This window comes from Miniopterus schreibersii (genome assembly GCF_964146895.1).
Source record: "Miniopterus schreibersii genome assembly, chromosome: 4".
Lineage (NCBI taxonomy): Eukaryota > Metazoa > Chordata > Mammalia > Chiroptera > Miniopteridae > Miniopterus > Miniopterus schreibersii.
The window spans coordinates 73,759,114-73,779,737 of record NC_138105.1 but is presented as its reverse complement, the minus strand read 5'-3'; the positions used below and the strand labels follow the sequence as shown (position 1 = coordinate 73,779,737).

General features: G+C 55.2%; 1 protein-coding gene across 2 annotated transcripts; it reads right to left on the bottom strand.

The window, feature by feature from the left end:
• Window positions 1–13,720: 13,720 nt before the first annotated feature.
• ARRDC2 (arrestin domain containing 2) lies at window positions 13,721–20,479 on the bottom strand. 2 transcript variants are annotated; one of them, XM_081135990.1, is made up of 9 exons: window positions 19,993–20,368; window positions 17,294–17,586; window positions 17,137–17,203; window positions 16,781–16,928; window positions 16,182–16,284; window positions 15,837–16,093; window positions 15,512–15,674; window positions 15,098–15,252; window positions 13,721–14,874 (listed from the first exon to the last, which is right to left on the bottom strand). In XM_081135990.1, the coding sequence occupies exons 1-9, from the start codon at window positions 20,277–20,279 to the stop codon at window positions 14,821–14,823; spliced, it is 1,527 nt and encodes a 508-aa protein (XP_080992116.1). In that variant the 5' UTR covers window positions 20,280–20,368; the 3' UTR covers window positions 13,721–14,820. The 2 variants fall into 2 exon arrangements, with proteins under 2 accessions (XP_080992116.1, XP_080992115.1); XM_081135989.1 differs by lacking the exon at window positions 17,294–17,586 and having other exon boundaries at window positions 20,024–20,479.
• Between the last annotated feature and the right edge of the window lie 145 nt (window positions 20,480–20,624).

Sequence of the window (20,624 nt, the reverse complement as noted above, 5' to 3'; positions counted from 1 at the left end):
ATGTTCCCACAATGTCATGGGAATGCCAGGAGCAGAATTCCCAGCTGCCCTCTGGAGGCCACCTGGTACCTCCTTCTCAGGCCCCAGATATTCTCAGAGTTTTCTCAGCATGCTCCACTCTGGGCAGGCCTCCCGGAGGATCTGAGATTTTCCTCCATTCTGGATATCCGGGCCTGGAATTAGCCCAGGTGCCCAGAAGTCATTTTAAAACAATGTGTGTCATGGAAACTTTCAAATTTGCCCTGCAGTCGAAAACACATAGTGACCTGTGGGCTGTCCCCAATCCACAGGGCCCAGGTGGTGCTGACCTGGTTTCCTCGACACCCTCTCCCCTTGACCTTATTAGGTTCCTGCTAATCTCAGGGTCAACTGAGACTCCAGATGCTTCTCACAGGACAAGCCACCTCCAAAACCCATATCATCCCTGCGGCCCACAGGAAACTGGGGTCCTTTTTACTCCTCAGCACCTACGCCCCAGCCTTCAGGGTCCTGCCTCTTCCTCCTCATTCTCAGGGTTCCACTAGTGTCATGGCTTGGGAGCTGTAGGTTGGCTGTTCTGGGCCTCAGTTTCCCCACCTGTATGCAAGAGAGGTCCCCATCTGAATGGGGGCCAGAGAGGAGTCCATGGGCCAGATTTGGGGGTTGGGATTAATGGCCCACGAATTTTTCTCTGCTTCCCCCTCTTTGTCTCTGTTACTGTCTCCCTGTCTCTCTATCTCTCTATTTCCCTCTGTCTGTTCCTGTCCCTCCACTGTCTCTCTGTTTCTCTTTCTCCTATTTCTCTCTCTGTCTCTCTGCCTCCCTGTGTCTTTCTACTGCCTCTCTGTTTCTGTTTTCTCTGTCTCTCTGTGTTTCTCTGTGTCTCCCTCTGTCTCCCACTGTCTGTCTCTCTCACAGGTAGATTGGGCCCCCTGTCTGATCTCCCCCTGACCTCTACATCCGAGTGGGATGAGCCACTGTTGAACCTCCAGTGAATGGTTGATGGACTGGACTTTCAAATGAGACCTGGCCACCTTGTCAGACTCTGTTCATCCCCCCACCCCAGGGGCTATATTGCTGAGTTCCCAAAGTGGTGTTCCAGGTCCCCTTAGTGAGCCAGAAGCTCCCCCATTGGTCACCCTGAGTCCAACGTTGGTGACCAGAGACTCCAGGTTGTCAAGACATTGGTCTGGGTTCCTCACCGCCCCCAAGATTGTTCTAGAACAGTAGCCCCACGATTGGACTTGTCAAGAGGCAGCCATGCACTAGAGCATGGCCTGGACAGCACTGTTGCCCCATAGGGGTGGCCCCAGCCAGCAGAGACTCTCCTGCCTGTAAAGTAACAACCCAAACATTTGGACAGTGACTTACCTTAGCATAAAACAAAAACACAGCTGAGAATCAAAAGATACCAAATCAACCTCAGGATTTATTTATCCCAGCCCAAAAGCACTGACCCCACCTCAGGCCACAGCAGGGGGTTATCACCCCCATGCACAGAGAGGGAAACTGAGGCAGTATCTGTGTGCACAGCTGGGACAGCCATAATACCTCCACTTCTAAATTGACTGCTTTACCTTTTTTCTTAGTTTATATAACACTTCATATATAGCATATTTATATTTTCTTGTTTCTTTTTCCCTCCTTCTCCCTCCCTCCCTCCCTCCCTCCCTCCCTCCCTCCCTCCCTCCCTCCCTCCCTCCCTCCCTCCTTCCTTCCTTCCTTCCTTCCTTCCTTCCTTCTTCTCTGTTAATCCTCACCTGCAGATATTTCCCCATTGCTTTTTCAGGAAAAATGGAAGGGAGGGAGGGAGGGAGGGGAGAGAGAGAGAGAGAGAAACATCGATGTGAAAGAGACACATGGATTGGCCGCCTCCCGCGCACCGGCAGTCTGGGCTTTAGAGGGCGGGGTATGACGGATGTTCCTTTCCATTCTCCCAGAGCCACGATCAAAAACAGCAGTTTCCAAAACAGAAGAGTACGTAGAAAGCACTTAGGTTTTGCTCTTACGTTGTCTTTTCCCTCACAGTCTCAAAAGAAAATATCCTAGCACAGTGATTTTCAACCAGTGTGTGTACCACAGTAATTTTTAAAACATGCAATACCTGACTGTTGAGTCAGGGGCACTGACCTCTTTCTCTCAGATAAAATAAAAAAATGACAGCAGCCAACACAATAGCCTTCTGGTGTGAATGAACCAAAATTATAGCTTTTTTTTGGTGTCAGGTTGGCACAAAATATATTTTTTGGTGTGCCGCATAATTTTAGTAAGTAGTTTACATGCCATGAGATGAAAAAGGTTGAAAATGGCTGTCCTGGAACTTTTTAAAGGGTGTAACTCACACGTAATAGAGTACATCTGGGTGTGCTTGGACAAATGCATCCAGTCCTGGAACTGGCCATCCAGATATAATGTTCCCACTGTCCAGAAAGTTCCACTGTGGTCCCAGCGCAGCCAATCCCCTCCCCCACCCGAGTCCCCAGCGATGAACCCCGGATGGCGAGCACGTGGCCTTTGCCGGCTGGATACAGTGAGTTTCAGATTCCCTGAGCGGGAGCTGGGGGCTCCTCCTGCCACAGTCCTCCAGGGGCTGGGGAGGGTCTGCCCGTGTGGCTCTGCAGCAGGCGAGGTAACATTTTACAGCCGGTGCTACGGGGGTTAGAGAAGATGGGCCAGCAGGGGCAGTGGACCCCATTCTGGGCCTCCATCTTCTCACATCAAAAGTGAAAGAAAGATGGGTTTTGCTATAGGACTAAATGTTTGTGTCCCTGAAAATTTCATAACCTGAAACCCTGATTCCAATGTGATGGTGTTTGGAGGTGGGGCCTCCGGGAGGTGATGAGGTCATGAGGTGGAGCCCCATGATGAAATGAGTGCCCTAATAAAGAACCCCCAGACAGTGCCCTTTTGCTACTTGAAGACACAGCAAGAGGGCAGCCAGAGCCCTGATCTTTGACTTCCAGCCCTCAGAACGGTAAGAAATAAATGTCTGTTGTTTAAGCACTCAGCCTTTGGTATTTTTGTCATAGCAGCCTGAACTGATTAAGGCCCGCCACATCCCGGGGTCACCACGAGTCCTCAACCAGCAGCTTCTTCCCCCTGAGCCTCGGTTTCCCTGAGATACTTATGGAACCAGCCTGGTGGGGCTTTTGTGGCCATTAAATGAGATCTCTTCCAGCAAGTTTCGGCTGGGCAGTCACAGATATTAGTGTCTATTATTATGTGGTTGCTCTTGTGGCCAATTCAGCCCTGGTTCTTGGTCTTGAGAGTTGCCAACTAGGGATCCCAATGCTCTTCTCTGCCTCCTGACGCCACCCAGCAGCCACATCCCATGCCTTCTGTTCGGTGTCCCCCAAGGTAGCCATGGCAACATGGGTTGGAGGGTGCACTAGGCAGGCAGGTGACTTGGGAAATTCCAGGGCAGAGGTGGTGTCAGGCACTGTTTCCCCCAGCTCGCGGCCTGGGTCGAGGGTGCACTAGGGCTTTTGTCCTTCCCCCTGTGGGCAGTTGAGGACATCTCACCCTGCCCGACTTGCCAGGCAACCCTGGCCACCCAAACTTAGTCTTGTCAACTATATGCTGGAACCTGCAAATTGTCAAAGGGAGCTGGCGGCGACACAAAGATAGCCCCTGAAATCATCCTGTTCCCTACCACCCCAGAACCTTTGTGCACACTGTGCCCTCTGTACGGCACTCGCTGCCCTCTGTTTGTACAAATCTACTCTTCCAGGTCTCTGACAGATATCACTTCCTCCAGAAAGCCTTCCTGGACCACATGCAGGGGTCCTAGCACTGGGTGTCGACTTTTGGCAGGTCTTGTCCAAGTTATAATTTTGCGCTTATGGTGATGACTGGATTAATATGCATCTCCCTTGTTGATGAGGAGTTCTGGGCAAGCGGGGATAGAAGTACCTGGCATACATTATGTATTCAATAAAGAGTGGTAGAATCAATCATTTAATTCAATAACTATTTATTAAATCCCATCTTTCATTCATTCATCTGCTCTTTACTGAGCAGTGCAGGGCACCAGGCTGGGCTCTGGATGCTGGGGATATGCTGTGAATGAAGAAACCAGGCCCCTGCCCTCCTGTGGGACCCTTGTGGTCCAGAGGCTCTTGCTGATGTTCTAGTGAAATTCTCGGATAATGGAGCCATTCTTGTCACACCAGCCCTGTACCTGTTCACCAGAGACAGACGATGCATCTATGAGCCAATCAGGCCTTACTTGAGTCCAGTTTTCCCATCCTGGGAAAGACAAGGATGATGAACCTCAGAGCTATGAGACATCAAGTACTTTCTCTGAGCCTGGGCTGAGGTCCCCTCAGGATCTTCATAACCTCTCATGGTGGGGCTTCACTCTAGGGGGGCTCAAAATTAGCAAATAAACATCTAGGCCCTCAGTTAACTTTGAATTTCACATAAACAACCAAGACATTTTTAAAGTATAAGTGTATCCCAAATGTTGCATGAGATACAGTAAAATAATTTTTTTCATTGTTCACCTGAAATTCAAAGTTAACTGAGTGTCCTGTATTTTATCTGGCAACCCTGATCTGTTGTCATGCCCATTTTACAGATAAGAAAGTGGAGGCACAGAGAGGTTAAGTGATGTGCCCCAGGTGGCACAGCCAGGATGAATAGAGGGAAGATAGAAGCCAGACCATGGAACCCAATGCCTTTAGTATTCAATTTCTGTCTCCAAATAGCCCAAGACTGAGTATGAGGTCCTGAGTGAGCAAAAGCTCCCCCTGGCCTGGGTCAGGAGTCCCCTCCTCATTCTCACTCCAGGTGCCGGAGGCAGCCGCAGGGAGGGGTTCCAGGGCCAGTGCCTCTGGGAAACCTGCAGGGAAACTCATCCCATGGGTCATCTGGACTCTGGCACCTAACAGAGGGCGGCCGGTCCTCTGTAAACAGGTGGTCTCATGTCACTGTAAACAGCTGGTGTCTAGAGTTGTTGTCACAGTGCCCAGGTCTAGGTGTGACTGCCCTGTGACTCGATACCCTGCCACTAGTCCCTGTCACTGGATACTTGGTAAACAGTGTTCGGAGGCTGGGCAGCAGTGCCCTGTCTGGTTGGTGAGGTGCAGGGCCAGGGGCCGCTCAGGCTTAAATCCAGGTCTTGACCTCCTCTCAGCAGTCAATGCTTGCTTTGTTCTGATGCTAAAAATAAACACCCGTCCAGATACCTGTTACTTCTCAATGGTCCCTCTTAGTCACCAACCTGCCCTGATATTTCTCAACTGGTTAACTGAAAGTTCTCTTAACAGCGTTCCGATTCTTTGTAACAATGAATCCTGATACTTTGTTACCTCACCCAGGGGCTGGCCTACGACAGCTCTGCTCATGACCTAGAAATGGCTTTCACACTTTTAAATAACTGAAAACAGACCAAAAGACGATATATTGTGACAAATCAAAACTATATGCAATTCATAGTTCAGTATCCACAAATAAAGTTTTATTGAGATCCAGCCATGCCCACTCCCTCGTGTGTTGTCTGGGGCTGCTTTCAAGTGAGCAGAGTTGAATAGTTACAATTAGAGACAGCATGGCCCGCAAAGCTTCGAATATTAATTATCTGGCTATTTATAGAAAGAGCTTGTTGATTCCTGTTCTAACTCTTGGGCAGTCCTTGTCCCCTGTGCTGCACTCAGTATCCTGTTAGTGGTCAGTGGCCCACAGTGTTCATATACTGTGCAAACAGCAAGTCCCTTTACTTTGTAAGAGTCACATTCTGCTCGATATGCTGCCATGCTTGGTGCAGTGAGTATTTGGTCTCTGACAGAAGTTAATATGTCTTGAGATTGTGTGAACGGTCAACACTGGGAAACCAACCAAGACTAGATGCAAAGGGTCGCTGAGAATTAGGCAAAGGAGAAAGGAGGTATCTTACCCCTCTTGGGCAGGACCAGGAACTCTGAGCTGAAGAGCTGGGCTTTCTCCTGAGGGCGCTAGGGAGCTATGTCTGGAGTGGGAGCAGAGCATGGATATATGGACAGAACCTCTTGTGACTTTGGACTCCCCATCCATGCTGTGGGTTGAGGTGACCAGAATATGGACCTCTCTAGGCCTAGGGTCTGGAAGGAAAGATGCTGCAGATTGTGATGGGAGGGTTCATAGGAGAGGCCAGTGCACGGGTAACTAAGCAGGGCCTTCCGTTCCCCCACCACTACCCCAAACACCAATCAGGCTCCGGAAGAGGGAGATAGCAAGAATTTGGGGGCCAGAGGTGAGGCAGGGGCCCTCTCCCTTAGGGGGACATGCTCTGGATTCCCGCAATCTCTTTTGCTGTGGTGCGTTCGTTGCACTCTGGCTGCAGCTCCACACTCTCAGAGCTCCCATTAGGGAGGCAGTGACCCACCAATATGTTCTTTTTTAAATTTAACCCTCACCCGAGGGTATTTTTTCCGTTGCTTTTAAAAGAGAGTGGAAGGGGGAGAGAAAGAGAGAGAGGGAGAGAAACATCGATGTGAGAGAGACACATCAATTGGTTGCCTCCTGCACTTGCCCCAACCAGGGCTGGGGATCAAGCCTGCAACCGAGGTACGTGCCTTTGGCTGGAATCAAACCCAGGACCCTTCAGTCCGCAAGCCAATGCTCTGCTCTAACCACTGAGCCAAACTGGCTAGGGCCCACCAATATGTTCTAATCATGAATTCTAAAGCACAAGGGAAGAGCCGAGAGAGAAAAAGGAGCAGCTTTGGTCAGGGAGGCTGATGGGCCTCTGAGGAGGGGACGTTTGGACTTAGACCTGAAAGAGGAGAAGGTGAAGGCTTTGTGGGGAGTGAGGGAAGGGCTGTCTGGGCAGAAGAAACTGCATGTGCAAAGGCCCTGAGGTGGGACTGAACCTGTTGTGATGGAGGCTGTGGGGGATGGGCCATGTGGGACCTCATGGCTTTTGGGGAGGGTGTGTAAGAGATCTGAGCCTCATTTCACAGACCCTGTAGCTGCCCTCGGTTGGGGCACTAAGACACTAACAAAAAACGTCCACTGCACTGCCTGGGCCTTAGAGTATCTCTGGCGCATTCCACAAGCCAACCAGCCTGGCATGGAGCTGATGTGAGCTGAGATCAGAATGGCCACTGGCCTGGGCAGGAAAGTTCCCAAAACACATGGGCCTCTGGGTCAAGTAAAATGTCTTGCCTGCTCTTCTAAACCACAGAGATTGGCAGGTCCTGAGGGTGATACGCCAGCAGGAGGCACCTCCTGGGGAATAAGCCTGGCAGGGACACCTGGGCCAGCTCCAGAAAGTCAGCACGTAGGAAACATGGTCTCATGTTTCTGGTTGGGTGTTGTTGGGCTCCTGCAAGGTCTCAGCCCTGGCAGCCAGATACAGATGCCCTCAGCCCATGGGGTCAAGACTGCGTCAGATAAAGGTGGGTACTAATGGTGAGGTTTTGAAGAATGAATAGAAGCTTGCCAGCAAGAGAAAGGCATCCAGGAACATGCAGGAGGCTCCAGTTTGGTCTCATCTGGCCTCCATGGCTGAGTGGCCCCAGACTGTCCCTGACCCTCAAGTGTTTCTCCCACTCGATGGGACAAGGAAAAGGCTCTGGGATCAGACCAGCCCAGGTTTGAATCCAGGCTTTTCCACTTTCTGGGTGACTGGGCAAGTGAGGCCACACCAAAATTGGTTCCAGTTTACAGAAGGATAAACTGAGACTTACAGAGGGAGGCCACCCATCTTAGGATGCAGATGAAGTCCAGGCCTTTGGTCTAGACTTGGGGCAGGGCAGGGGGCAGTTGAGAATCATGAGGGGAGTGACTCATGCGAGACCATTATTCTGAGGCCTGAGAGCTGGAGAGGAGGGGAGGGAAGAGCAGCCTGGCCTGTGGTTATAGCAGGTGCAAGTGCCCTGAAGTAGGAACTTATTTGGCAGCCTCAAGGGACAGCAAGGAGGCAAGGGGCCTGGAAGCTGATGAGCAATGGGTGGATGGGCAGATGGAAAGAAAGGACAGTGGGGTGATCACAGGGGCCATGCAGGGTCTGGGGACCAAGAGGAGCCATGGTGGGTTTGGAGCAGGGAAGAGATGGAATCTACAGTGACCATTGGCAGCTGAATCTGGGTGGACCTGGGGATTCAGAGACCTCGAGTGGCCATACAGGCCCCTCTCTGTGGGCACCGGCCAGGACAAACCAGCCCATGGCAGCCTAGGCCTGTAGTGGCCAGCACACACCACTGTCCACTGCTGACAGACACCCATGCCAATACCAAACCCAGACTTGCCATGCATGGAGCAAGGCATGCCTGCTTCCCACCTCGGCTGAGATGTGTAGACCCACACGCGAGGTACCTGTAACATGTGTGCACACACCTCTGGGTAGCTCCACCAGCAGGCCGACGCACAGACACACAGGCATACACTGTCAGCACTGCCTCTTTCCAGGCCACCTGAAAACCACTCTCCGCCGCCTGGCCACATCATGAGGAAGCTCAGGAAGTGCTGCTGGGGGCTCCCTCGAGAGCTAGCTTCCTGTTTTCAAAGCGGCTGGGAACTGCTGACGGAATGTTCTGGAGGCCTGCCTTCCCGCCCCGCACTGCCTCAGCAGCCCCCCCATCCAGCTCCACAGACTTTGCATCCTCTCTGTGCCCACCACTGACCCTGTCCTACAGTGAGATCAGGTTCCAGATGAGGAAACTGAGGCTCAGAGAGGTGCTGCCACTGGCCCAGGGTCACACAGGAAGAAAGAGGTGGTGCCGGGAGTCCGGACCTGAGCTCTAACCTGCCTTCCTCTGGAGCACTGTGCCTGGGGTCAGGGGTTAACAGATAGGGAATCACCCCTCCTGCCTGTACTGCGGCTCCCAGGCTCCAGGGTCACCCCAACGCAGTTGCAGGCTTTCCTGCTTGGTGGATGCAACCTTCCCCTACTCACCATCCCCCCACCCATCTCACCCATCTGTGTCCCCAGAAGAAGGCCCATCTATGTCACAGACATTAATGGAGCATCAGCTGCAAACAAAACAGACCCAGTCCCACCCTCCGGGGCTGGTGGTGGGGGCAGATACCCAGCCTAGGAGCAAATAAACAAACACGGCTGCAACTACCCCCTCTTATTTCACTCCAGCTGTCTTGCCTGCTGTGGTTGCTATTCACAGGCTATTCCCTCTACCCGGAATGCCTAGCTACCTGGTGAACTCCTCTTCATCAAAGCCCCAACTCTAATGTCCTCCCCTTTTGGAAACCATCCCAAGACCCACCAGTCCCCATCCTTCCCTCTGACTCCACAGGGCTGTCGGTACCTGTGGCTTCCACCACAGTGTCCTTGGGACTCTGTTCTGCTGTCCTTGTCATCGTGGCAAGATGACTTATCGTCGCCTCCAGGCCTATTATCACCTCCAGGGAGCCTCAAAACTCCCAGGATGATTGGCTCAGCCAAAGTCACATGCCCATCCCTGAACCAATTCTTGTGTCTGTGGTGACAAAAGGCTCTAATTGACCAGATTCGACCACATGTCCACATTTGAAGCTTGGAAGGGGACTTGGCTCCTTTTGCTCACTAAAGGCAGACAGGGAGAGTAGGTGCCCCCAAGACTTGGAGGTTCCTGCTTGCCCCATCTTAGCTGGGGTGGGGGGAGGGCTTGGGCAAGACACCTGTTCTCTGTGCCTCAGTTTCCCCACCTGTGAATCAGGCTCAGCAGGGTTGAGGTGTTGAGGCACAGAGGTGTCCTCCCCTCCCCAACCTGCTGTGGTGGGGGGCCCTGTTTACCCTGCATCCCCCATTCTTCATTGTTCTTCTCTGTGAATCCCCCAGACAGCTGCCCAGTGTGGCAGACACCGATGGCCGCCTGTTGAGACACCCATTCCTCCTGGGCCCCTTGCCCAGCCTGATGCTTTCTGGGGACTTTCCTGGCCTTCTTTAAACAGCAAAAATAAGGTGGGGAAGACTCCAGGGCAGGGAAAACGAGGGTGGAGGCCACATGGGCAAGTTTGTGCACGCCCTGGCATAGGTTCGATCCCACGTCCTGTCCCTACCCATAACATGGAGGCCACAACCACTTCCACTGGAGTGTGGGGGGGGTCTGCACGTGAACACCTCTCAAGCCCTCAACCAGGGCTGTGGGCGCCCAGCACTGAGGTGAGCACGGTCATTACTGTTGTACCTGTTTGGACAGGTGTTAGCATTCTTGATGCATGTGTGCCTGAGTTCACTGGCCCATTTCTGTGTATCTACATGCATATGTGCATGTGTGTGCTTCTGCATGTGTGTGTGCATGAGGACTGTCCTGTGTGTAGAATCCTGCAGGCCTAAGAGGCAGAGAGACCCAGCTCCTTGCTGGAAAAGATGCATCTGTTGGAGAACTCCCTGGGCAAAGGCTGGAGGGCTGGGAGATAGTTGGGTGCAAGGAACAGTACAGGGGTACAGGGAACAGCAGGAGGCTGCAGGGAACAGCAGGGGCACAAGGTCAGGCAGGCTGAGGGGGTTGGGGAGCTGCGTGAGTGAGCCTGGGCAGCTTTGGCTGAGCTGAGTTTTTGGAGGAAGTGACATCAATCCTGAATTATTCACTGAGAACCTACTCTGTGTGCCCTGAGCTAGGGACACAGCACGGCTTTAGGGTAACAGAAAACACCACAACAAGTAAATATATAACTCAGGGGAAAGATCCAGAAGCAAGATGCATCAGGAATGGTAGGGGACCTCAGGGACACTTTGGCCTAGAGACCAGAAGAGTGTCCTGAGGAGGTGATGTGTGATCTGAGGACTGCAGGAGAGAAGGTCCTGGATGATCTGGGGAGAGGAAGCTCCAGGTGAAAGGCACAACAGGTGCAAAGGCCCTGAGGTGAGGATGAGCTGGCAGAGGGGCCCCATTCAGGAAGATCTAAGCCCACAGCAGGGAGGGGAGGCATCAGGGGGCATCCCTGGCAGGGAGCAGGGCCACTGGGACAGGCTGTCCTGTAACTGGAGCCCAGCAGGAACTTGTTCCCCCTCCTGTCCACCCTCAGCACACCCTGCTTAGGACAGAATGTGCTGGGAGGAGAGGCCAGTGGTGGCTTGTGTCTGGTGGCTGGAGCAGGGTGGCAGGAGGATTCCTGAACAGCAGCCCTGCTGGGCCCCCTGCCAGCAAGGGCGGAAAACAAGCAGTGGAAGCTCTCTGCCTGTCTGTCACCCCTTACTCTGGGCCTGGCCTAGCCACAGCAGGCAACGGAGATGGTGAAAAGGTCAGAGACTGACAGAGACAGAGAGATAGTGAGCCAGAGACAGAGATAGAGAGGTACTAAATGAGAGAGACAGAGATGCAGAGATGGTGAGAGACAGAGACAGATAGTTAAAGTCAGAGACTGAGAAAGACAGAGACAGAAGGATATTGAGAGAGACTGAGACAGCAGTGAGAGCCAAAGACAGACTCTGAATGGGTGCCAGGTCTGATTTTGGGGTCCTGGGAACAAATACAAGGCAGTGATACTCTCACTCCCACCAGAAACTTTGTTTACACCAGAGTAGGGAGGGAGTCCCCTCTGGTCACTCACTCAGTCGACAACCCCCTTCACACCTGTTATGCTGGAGCCAAGGACACAGCTCTAACCTAGCCCTGTCCTCAAAGGCCCAGACAAATAAGTGAATATTTAAATAGGAATTCAGAGAGTGATGAAGGCTATGAAGACAATAGGACAGAAGGATGGGAGAGGGAGTGAAGGGGGCCATGGTGACATCAGCCAAGAGGTTGGGGTGTCCCTGAAAAGATGAGGCTGGGAATAAAGAAGAGCCAGCCATAGGGAAGAGCCTTCAGCAGAAGGAACCTATGCAAAGGCCCTGTGGTGGGAACCAGCTTAGGGTGTTTGAGTAACAGCCAGGAATGGAAAAGGAGCTAGAAGGAGAGATAGGTGGGAGGTCTTAGGAGCCTGGGGAGGGGTGGGATTTTATTTTAGGAGAAGAATATTTGGCCACTCTTCTCTATGCCTTATGGGCCCCTCCCTATGTTCAGGGAGCTCTCTGGATTCTGGACTGCCTTAGCCAGCTGCATCCTGGTTGTCATTTTTCTGAACCAGAAAATCCATCTCCTTTAGGGATCAGGTTCCCCATAGTTGCAGATGCAGAAGTCCTGCCAAGCGTGCAGGGGAGAACCTTTTGTAGAACTGTACCCACATCTGCTGTTGCAATAAACACTTTGGACTCGTCTCAGTTTGGGAAACTGGGTTCTTGCATCTTGCACACCCTGGGCAATGGAGAACTCATCTTCTTGAGGCTGCCAGTTTGGGGTTTGGGTGACTGTGCTGGAGAAAGTTCTCCCCTAGTCCCAGGGACCTTCAAGTCTGGCACGCTCAGAGCTGGATGCCAGGTCAGCTGCCCAGAACAGATGCTGCTGGAGAGGGAGCACTGGGTGGACCCCAGGACCAGAAGCAGTTGGAAATCAGGGCCCAAACTCAGATCAGGGAAGGGGGTGATGGAAGCTGTGGAGGGGGTGTCCCAAGGTCTCAGACGGAGAAACTAAGGCTCAGAAGCAAGTGCCCTGCCCATGGTCACACAGAGAGCAACCGTTCAACCCAGATCTCCCTGGGTCCAGTTCCTAGGTCCGCCCCCCCCCAAGGCCTCATCCCTGCCCCTCATCCCAGCCAATGAAGATCCTGAGCGGCCAGTTAATTTTCAATTTTCAGGGCCTTTGGCTGGCTGGTGGGCACCGCCTAGGATTCAGACCAGGGCTTCAATTGGGCCTTGCCCCAAGGGGCGGGGCCTCGGCCGCTGGCAACACCAAGCGGAAAGTGGGGTGTCCTGTTGCCTGTGGGGCGTGGCCTCCTAAGTTTCAGAGCCCGTTTTGAGTGGTGGTTCCATCAGTCCCCACTGTGGGATCCTGGGCGAGTCGCCTCACCCTATTGGACTCACTTTCCCCGCCTGCAACACCAGGAGAATTACAGCCTCCCACCCCTGGGGCTGCTTTAACGCCCAGTGAGTGTCCAGACAAATCCTATACATGTTGGTCCACGTGAGCCCTAGTCACAAGGGCCAACGGTGGAAACACCTCAAGTGTCCAAAGACTCAGATGCCCCTCAACCGATGACTGGATGAACAAAATGCAATCCGTTCACAGTGGAATGTTGCTCAGCCATCAAGAGGAGTGAGGAGCGGACAGACGCTAGAACGTGGGTGAACCTTGACAACATGCTGAGAGAAGCCAGTCACAAAGCCAGTCACACATCGTGTGTGACCCCATGGACATGAAATGTTCAGAACAGGCAAATTCACGGAGACAGAAAGTGATTTAGTGGTTGCCAGGGGGTGAGGTTAGGGAATGGGGAGTGACTGCTCACAGGGGTGGGGTCTCCTTCAGGGTGATGAAATGTTCTGGAACTAGACAGAGGTGATGGCTGCACAACATTGTGAATGTGCTAAACACTACAGAATTGTTTACTTTAAAACGGTTCATTTTATGGTATGTGAGTTGTACCTCGATAAAAACAAACAAAAAAGCCCAGACTCAGACAGGATCCTCCTGCAGCCCAGAACCGTCTAGCCAAGCTTCTTCCTCTCCGTTTGCTGAGAACAGAGGAGACCTCTGCCTGTCCTTTACCGTTCACCTTCCCAGCACCTGTGACTGTGCTAGGGGAGGGGTGTGGGGCGTGGGGGTCTGGCTCCAACCCAAGCTCAGCCTCCCTATGTGTCCTTAGGCCTCAGTTTTCCCTTCTGGACAATGGGCCCCTCAACCTTCTTTGGCCTGGAATTCAGTCAGAGATTCTGACCCAGGATGGTGGTCAAGGCCACCCATCTTCCTTGGCAGCTGGGGGAAGAGAAACCAATACACATAGCCTCTTCCTCCACACTTTTATTTTTTAAAAATAATTGTACAAAAGAGAACAATTAAGGCTTAGAAATGCTGAGACCCAGGCTGGGACTCTGCCCCAGCCAGGGCCAGGACTCTGCAGTAGGGGCTTGTCTAGCTGCTGCTCCATGGTTTGTTCCTCTGGACCCAGGGGTCTCCAGAAGCACACTGGCCCTGCTGTGTGACCCTAGGCTGACCTCTGTCCTAGGGCCTGGGTGAATGCTCTGCTGTCATTATCTTGAAATTCTTAACACTCCTTGAACAAGGACCCTACATTTTCATTTGCAAGTTATGTAGTAGGTCTTGTCTGTCCTGCTCTGAACCTGGGGTTTCCAGGCCATACAGCTCTGTGTCTCAAGTGCCTGGAGAAGCCCCCAGGCAGTCTCAGCCTGGGGTAGGAGTCTCCAGCTTTCTTTCAGAAGCTTCAAAGGCTGGAGCCACTACCCCTGACACCCACAGGTCCCACATATCTCCCAAGACCTGCTTCCCTGAATGCCTCATTCCTGGGTCCTCTCGCCTGCTGGACCTTGTAGTGTGACCTCAGCTGAGGCACTTGCCCTCTGAGCCCCAGTTCTAAGAAGAAGAAGGGGTCAGTCTCCAAACATCACTTAGCTCTGACCTTGTCCGACTTCTTTTTGCTTGGCTGTCTTCTGAGCTCTTATTCATAATATGCCAAAGCTTCAGCTAAAATGCCCTTTCCTCTAGGAAGCTTTCTCTCCTTCCTCCCTGGACTCTCCCAGGCCTTCCTATGGTCCCACAAGACTGGAAGTATTTATTCCTGACAGTGTCTCTCCCAGATTGGAGTCTCCTGGAGGAACCCCAGCTCTATCCACAGGCCAGCACAGAGCTTGAACAGGCACTCGGATCCTGCACCAGGCATCTGATGCCTTACGAGGACCAGATAAGTCGGATGCCAGACTGGCTCTTCCTCTGTCCTGTGTGAACAGCCCTGCCCTGTTCCGAGACTTGATTTCCCCAGCTTCAGGACAGTGAGGCTGGTTCTGCTCTCGATCCAGCCACTCCCCGTGTCCACGGTGGCTGGAAGCACATGTGCAACCCCATCCCTAGAGGTATCCACTTCCACTCAGCAGGTCATGCAGCGTCGCCTCATAGCTTCAGAGGGGGGGTTTGGATCCTCCTGAGGGAAACAAGCCCATCAAGCCTCAGGGGGCATGAGAGGCTCAGAAACACCCCTCCCTGCCCTGATAGTCTCCAACCCCTAGAGCAGACTGGGGCTCAAGGCTGGTTCAGGCCCTGAACATATATATATATATTTATATGATTTTCATCAACATTTAAACCCCCATCTCAGCTCCCAGGGCCTGGAAAAGCATCGGGGTTTCTTGGATCCCCAGGCTCACCTCAGAGTACAGGGGCGGCGGGCGGTAGCGGAACTCTTGGATATAGGCAAAGAAGGGGCCTTCAAGGCTCATGTCGGAGTCCTGAGGTAGCGGAAAGGGGCCCTGCCCCACGGCTGCCACACTGTCTGCCACAACCTCCGAATACTCTGGAGGGGCTGGAAGTGAGAGGCGAGGGGGTGAGGGTGGTGGTGGCTGGGGAGCCCTGGAATTGGGGACAATGGCTAGGAGCCTGCTAGTGCCAGCTCTGGGCTTCTGGGCTGTGCATCCTCAGGCTGGGATTCTTGGGGGATCTGTGGTTGCCAATGTGATCATTACTGTGCACTGTTACACATGGGGTCATTAAGGTTGGAGAGGACATGTTGGCCTGCCACCGGCCTCTCTACCCCCCGGGGGACACCAGGATGGGACACTCACCCTCAGGCTGCTCTGGCAGGGCCCCCAGCCTCCAGTCTAGCACAAAGCTGGTATGGCTGCCTACACTGGACGAGCGGCTGCCAAAGGGGTGTAGGGGGACAGTGCCGATGACCAGTGGCAGTTCCAGGAGCAGCTTGGATGTGCCTGGAATGTCCACACAGACCTGGAGAAAGGAGCCACAATGGAGGGTGCCCCGGCAGCCTCATCACACTTGCCTTCTACAGAAGGAGGCCCTTCCCAGAGGTCCCAGCTCCAGTCTTGGGGGGACCCTATCTGGGGACAGAGCAGATGTAACCCCCTCCCTCCACCTCCTATGATACTCCACCTTGAGGGCGTAGTCCACATGCAGCACGCGGCAGTGCAGGATGGAAGGGCCCACGGGGGGGATCCGAAGTGCCCGGCCCTGCCACAGCGCCCGCCGCCCCGGGCCCACAGGCTCGCCCGCGAGACTGGCCACCACAGCGTGCTTCTGCTTGCGGGCGCCTCGCGCCATGAAGGTCTGCGTCTGGACCACGACTGCTCGGGGCAGCACCGGGCGCGTGGAGCCGTTGTCAATCTCAGCGAACACAGGGATTACCTCACCTGTAACGGGAAGTGGCAGGGCCTCAGTTTCCCCACCTTCAGCCCTGACACTGGCCCTCCTCCCCATCTGGCTGCACCTGCCTCCTACCTGGTGTGTAGCCCTTGCGGTCGATCTTGGCTGAGAGGGAGACGAGGCCGCGGTTACTGTACCAGGATCGGGCGATCTTCTCCCGAGCTCCTGCTTGCGGGGCCTTACAGGGCAGAGGAAAAGAACATAAATGGGTCACTTTGTGGAGTTCCCAAACTATCCCCAGCTGAGGGAAGACTTGGGGCAGGGCCCAGTTTTCTGGTTTCTTTTGCACAATCTAGGAAATATCTGTAAAATGGATCTAGGAATATGACCCATCTCATTAAGCTAAAAATGAAATTGAGCAAGCCAGTGCTTAGTGTATAATTAGTGCTCAGCATGCCATTGTTATTTTGTGCCCTGACTGTGCTCTATTTCACAGACGGCATCTGAGGCTCAGAGAAGGTGAGACAATTGCTCTGAGCCACAAAGCAAATTGGTGCAGCTGGAATTTGCACCAGGCTGCACTGACTCAACAGACATTCCCTCCCAGCCAGGGCCCAACTGTGACCTGCACTTTGTGACACTTTGTGAAGGGGGGTGAGGAGCCAGTTGGAGTCACCCAGCAGCCAGGCCCCTGTGCTACCATCTCATCTCCCCACGGGCAGCCAGCCACACACCAGCAGGGCAGGCGTGTTGATGTCCACAGGCTCGATAACAGTAAACACCTTCCTTGCCCTGCGGGCAGGAACCCAGGGCCGGTGCAGGGTGGCCTTGATGCAGTATCTGACACTGCCGTGTTTGCCCTCGAATGACGTCACCAGTGTCCTGGGGTGGAAGGAAGGGGCTTCAGGGTGGCGCCATACAGAGACTAGCAGGTTGGGGATTCCCAAAGACTTAGGGGGCTTGAAAGACAGAGACACTCCTGAGGGCCTCCCAGTGGAGAATCTTGGGGGTCAGAAGTCCCCAGATACTGAGCAGTGGAGTCCCAAACCTGGAGGTGCTCTCCCACAGTCCAGCACCCCAGATGACTTACTGAGGCAGCTGGAAGCTGAATGGGAACTCATGGCGCCCAGCAGGCAGCATGGTGGTCTCTCCAGTGTCTGCAGGTAGGAGCGAGAGGGGCTAGCTCAGTGGCTGAGGGGTTCCCAGGGCGCGCAGCACGTGTGCCACGCAGGGGTCCCGGGTCCTACCTGGCCGGAGAAGCGTAGCATGGTGGCTCAGGACCTCCAACCGCTCGCTATAACTCTGCGTGTAGGCGGTGCTAGAGCCGGAGCTGCGAGACTCGCTCCAGTGCACGTGGGCGCGGCCCCGCGCGCGAAGCCTCAGGGCGCCCACGCGCGCTGAGCCGGTCAGCTCCAGCAGCACCCGGCCGGCTACGGCCTGGCCGCCGCTGAACACGGGATCGGCGCCCGCGCTCGCGTCGTCCAGCTGCACCGCGAATGCTTTCACTTTGTCGAACAGCATCGCGCCTGGGATGCAAACCCTGGACACGCGGACCCTGGCCTCGAATCCCCGACACGGCGCAGCGAGGTGCGGCCGCCACGGCCTCAGGACGCGCAGAAGCTCTCAGAGCCGCCACGGATTCTCCCGGCCTCGGCCGGCGCCACGTTTATAGGGCAGGGCGGGGCGGGGAGGCACATGCCCCGCCCCGGGAGGGGATGAGCCAATGGCGCGGCGAGGGCGTGGCTCCGCCCAGGCGTGGAGCAAAATAACAAACTCCCAGGGGAACTGGGCTCCACCCCGGTGGACCCTGGGGTGCAGCTGAAGCACTGGAGACCAGACCCGGTCTCTGGCGGATCCTGGGGGTAAAAAGGGAAAACAGGCCAGGAAGCGGGGCCTGGGCCTGAGGTCACTCAGAAGGACCATTCGGTCCTTTGGCTTAATCATCAACCCGCCACTACTTGCAGACGTGACTCGGGCATGTGTAGCCCGGGCTGGAGGGGTGTGGAAGGGCCTGGCCCCAATCGAGGCGCAGAGAGCCTAGATCACCCGGGCCTCAGTTTCCCCTCTGTGCAATGGGGAGAAAGTCGGAAGTCGGTGGGGCCTCCCTATCCCCGTGCACCTGCTGCCCCCCTCCTCTGATTTGAACCCTGCTCAGCTGGTAACCCCGGACTAGTGACAACCTCTTGGAGACTAAGTTCCCACGTGCCGGAAGAAAATAAGTCCCCATTTCATAAGGCTGTGCATGAATCACAGTGTTGCCCCTACTGGACACCTCCCAGAGTCTTGTTCACGGGTCACCAACACGCCGACACTCGGCTGCGCCTAAAGCACCTGAGCCCCAACCGACATTTCTTTTCCAACTTCCAGCCCCGGGCAAACGCCTCCTAAACCTCTAGGCCTAGCCCTTGTGCCCGCTTCGGGCACCTCCAGCCCTGGTGCCCTCACAGACAGAGGCCAGTGCAGGGGAAGCTCCAGGCATCCCCGAGCCCAGGGCTGCGATGTTACCTCGGGGCGGGGATAATCCCTCTCGGGGCCTCAGAGAAGAATCTTACGTTGGGGTTTCTGAACCCGGAGTTGCCTCCTCGCGATCTGCGGGGCACCTGCGCCCTCTAGTGGCAGCGAGATGCACTGCTGCTCGATGCCTACCTTGGCCATTCCTTTGAGTCTGGCTCTGGCCACGCAAGGACGCCCCCGGAAGGCCTCCGCACCCCCACAGTATGCCAGTGATACGTGTCAGAGGAGGGGCAGAGGCTGTCGACTCAGTGATCAGCCTGGGGTCTGCTTAAAGGAGGGGACTCTGGGGCTGAAATGAGGGTTGGGACCTTTTGTCAAGGCCAAGGGGAGCCAAGAGAGGGGACAGGAGGCCATAAACCAGGATGAGGTGGGGGATGAAGTGACTCTAGAGGGACAGGAAGACTCCTAATGAGCTAGCATTTCCCTCAGTCCATTTTATAGATGGGTCCCCAGAGGCCCAGAGATAGGTGGGGTCAGATAGCAGATCAGAAAAGCTTCACTCCTCCAGTGTCTTGAGGAAGCCACCAGTGAGTGGGACCAGGGGAACTGTAGGGTGAGACCAGCCCGTTTCACTTGAGCTGCAGGAGAAAGGAAGTTCCTCTGGGGCCCCTTCCTGCCACACCCCATGCCTGCTAGCCTAGGTTTCCACAGCGGGTCAGACGAGAGTCCCCTGAACCTGGGGGCTGTTGGGACAGGCTGCAAGGCCAGGTCTGAGTTGCTTCCTCCTGTGCATATTTTGAAGATGGGTATAAGGGGAGTGATGGAAGGGTTGCCCAAAGAGGCCCACGTCCTCCGCAGCTTTCTGTAGCCCCTCTTTTGCTCCTGACTGGCCGTGTGGCTTGACAGTGGGAGACTGGGGTTCGCCAGGGTAAGATTCCCAGCCTAATCTGACTTCACCCCAAGTCTCCTCTCCCCCTCACCTGCAGATGCCACCAGAACCCCAGTCCAGGGAAGAACTTGCCCCAGCAAACACTGTGGGCTAACCTGAGGGAGGGTGCGGTGCACCGGCTGATCAAGACAGGGGCCTTCTTTGGGAATCAGGGACCCCAAGCTTGGGGCTAAAAGGGATCCTGGGGTCCACAGAGGATCTCCCTGCTCCATCAAGGGATTCCCCCAGACCGAAAGTCCCCACCACACCACCACACAGCCTCTAAATCGAGGGTGTCTGGGCTCTGGAAGGCGGGTGCCCAAATCCTGGGAGGGGTTCCCAGAAAAGAGGGGTTTGGAGGGGGTAGGTGGGTGAATGTCCCAGTGGAAGAGTCCAGACCCTGGGGAGGAGGTCCCCACTTCTTGAGAAGGGTCACTCGACTGCACAGCCTCTTAAGTGGAAAAGCTCCTGGCTCTGGAGAGGGGCGCTCAAACTTGAGGAGAGGGGCACGCAGACTTGCTGATTGGGAAGAGCAGACCTGGGGAGAGGGTGCCGAGGGGATACTGGCCGCGGGGCGGGAGGGTGAGCGGCTCACCTCGGAGGAGCAGCAGCTGCCGCCGCCGCAGGTATGTCTCCGTGGCCGCGAAGTCGCTGGAAACCGCGTTGACGCCCACAGTTCGGCTCTCCAGCCAGTGCGTCGTCGCCCGGCCGTGGACGGCCACCTCGACCGCCCGCACCCGCAGCGGCACCGCCGCCTCCAGCAGCACCCGGCCACGCAGCCGCTCCCCGCCGTGGTACGCGCCACCCCGCGCCAGCTCCAGTTGGAAGCTGCGCACGCCCCCCAGGCGCATGGTGCGGCCTGGGTGCACCTAGCGGGGGGCACCGCGGGTCTCCCGGGCCTCAGAGCTGGCCCTCGCCACCCCGGGCGCCCCCGCACTTTCTCTCCCTCTGCAAACTCGGGCAGGCGCCGCGGGCCCGGGATGACTTCCTGGTCCTCCGCGGCCAACCCCGTGACGCCGCCGGGCAGCTGGGGACGTGCCTCCGGTGTGCCCGCGCCGCTGACTTTGCCACCCCCCAGGGCGGGGAGGGCCGTGTTTTTGTAGGGTCGGCGCCGGTGAGTCACAGGCGGGCGGGGCGGGTGTGGCTGGATGTGTGGAGGCAGCCCGGGGGCTGTGCCTTGCGGTCTCAGGCCTCCC

What these genes read in the sequence shown, in the direction of transcription:
- ARRDC2 (XM_081135990.1), bottom strand. Translation starts at nt 20,279, where the DNA reads ATGCGCCTGGGGGGCGTGCGCAGCTTCCAACTGGAGCTGGCGCGGGGT. An exon ending in TGCTACGCTTCTCCGGCCAG is followed by an intron (nt 17,204 to 17,293) that starts GTAGGACCCGGG and finishes TCCTACCTGCAG; the next exon opens with ACACTGGAGAGACCACCATG. An exon ending in TCAACACGCCTGCCCTGCTG is followed by an intron (nt 16,285 to 16,780) that starts GTGTGTGGCTGG and finishes CTGCCCTGTAAG; the next exon opens with GCCCCGCAAGCAGGAGCTCG.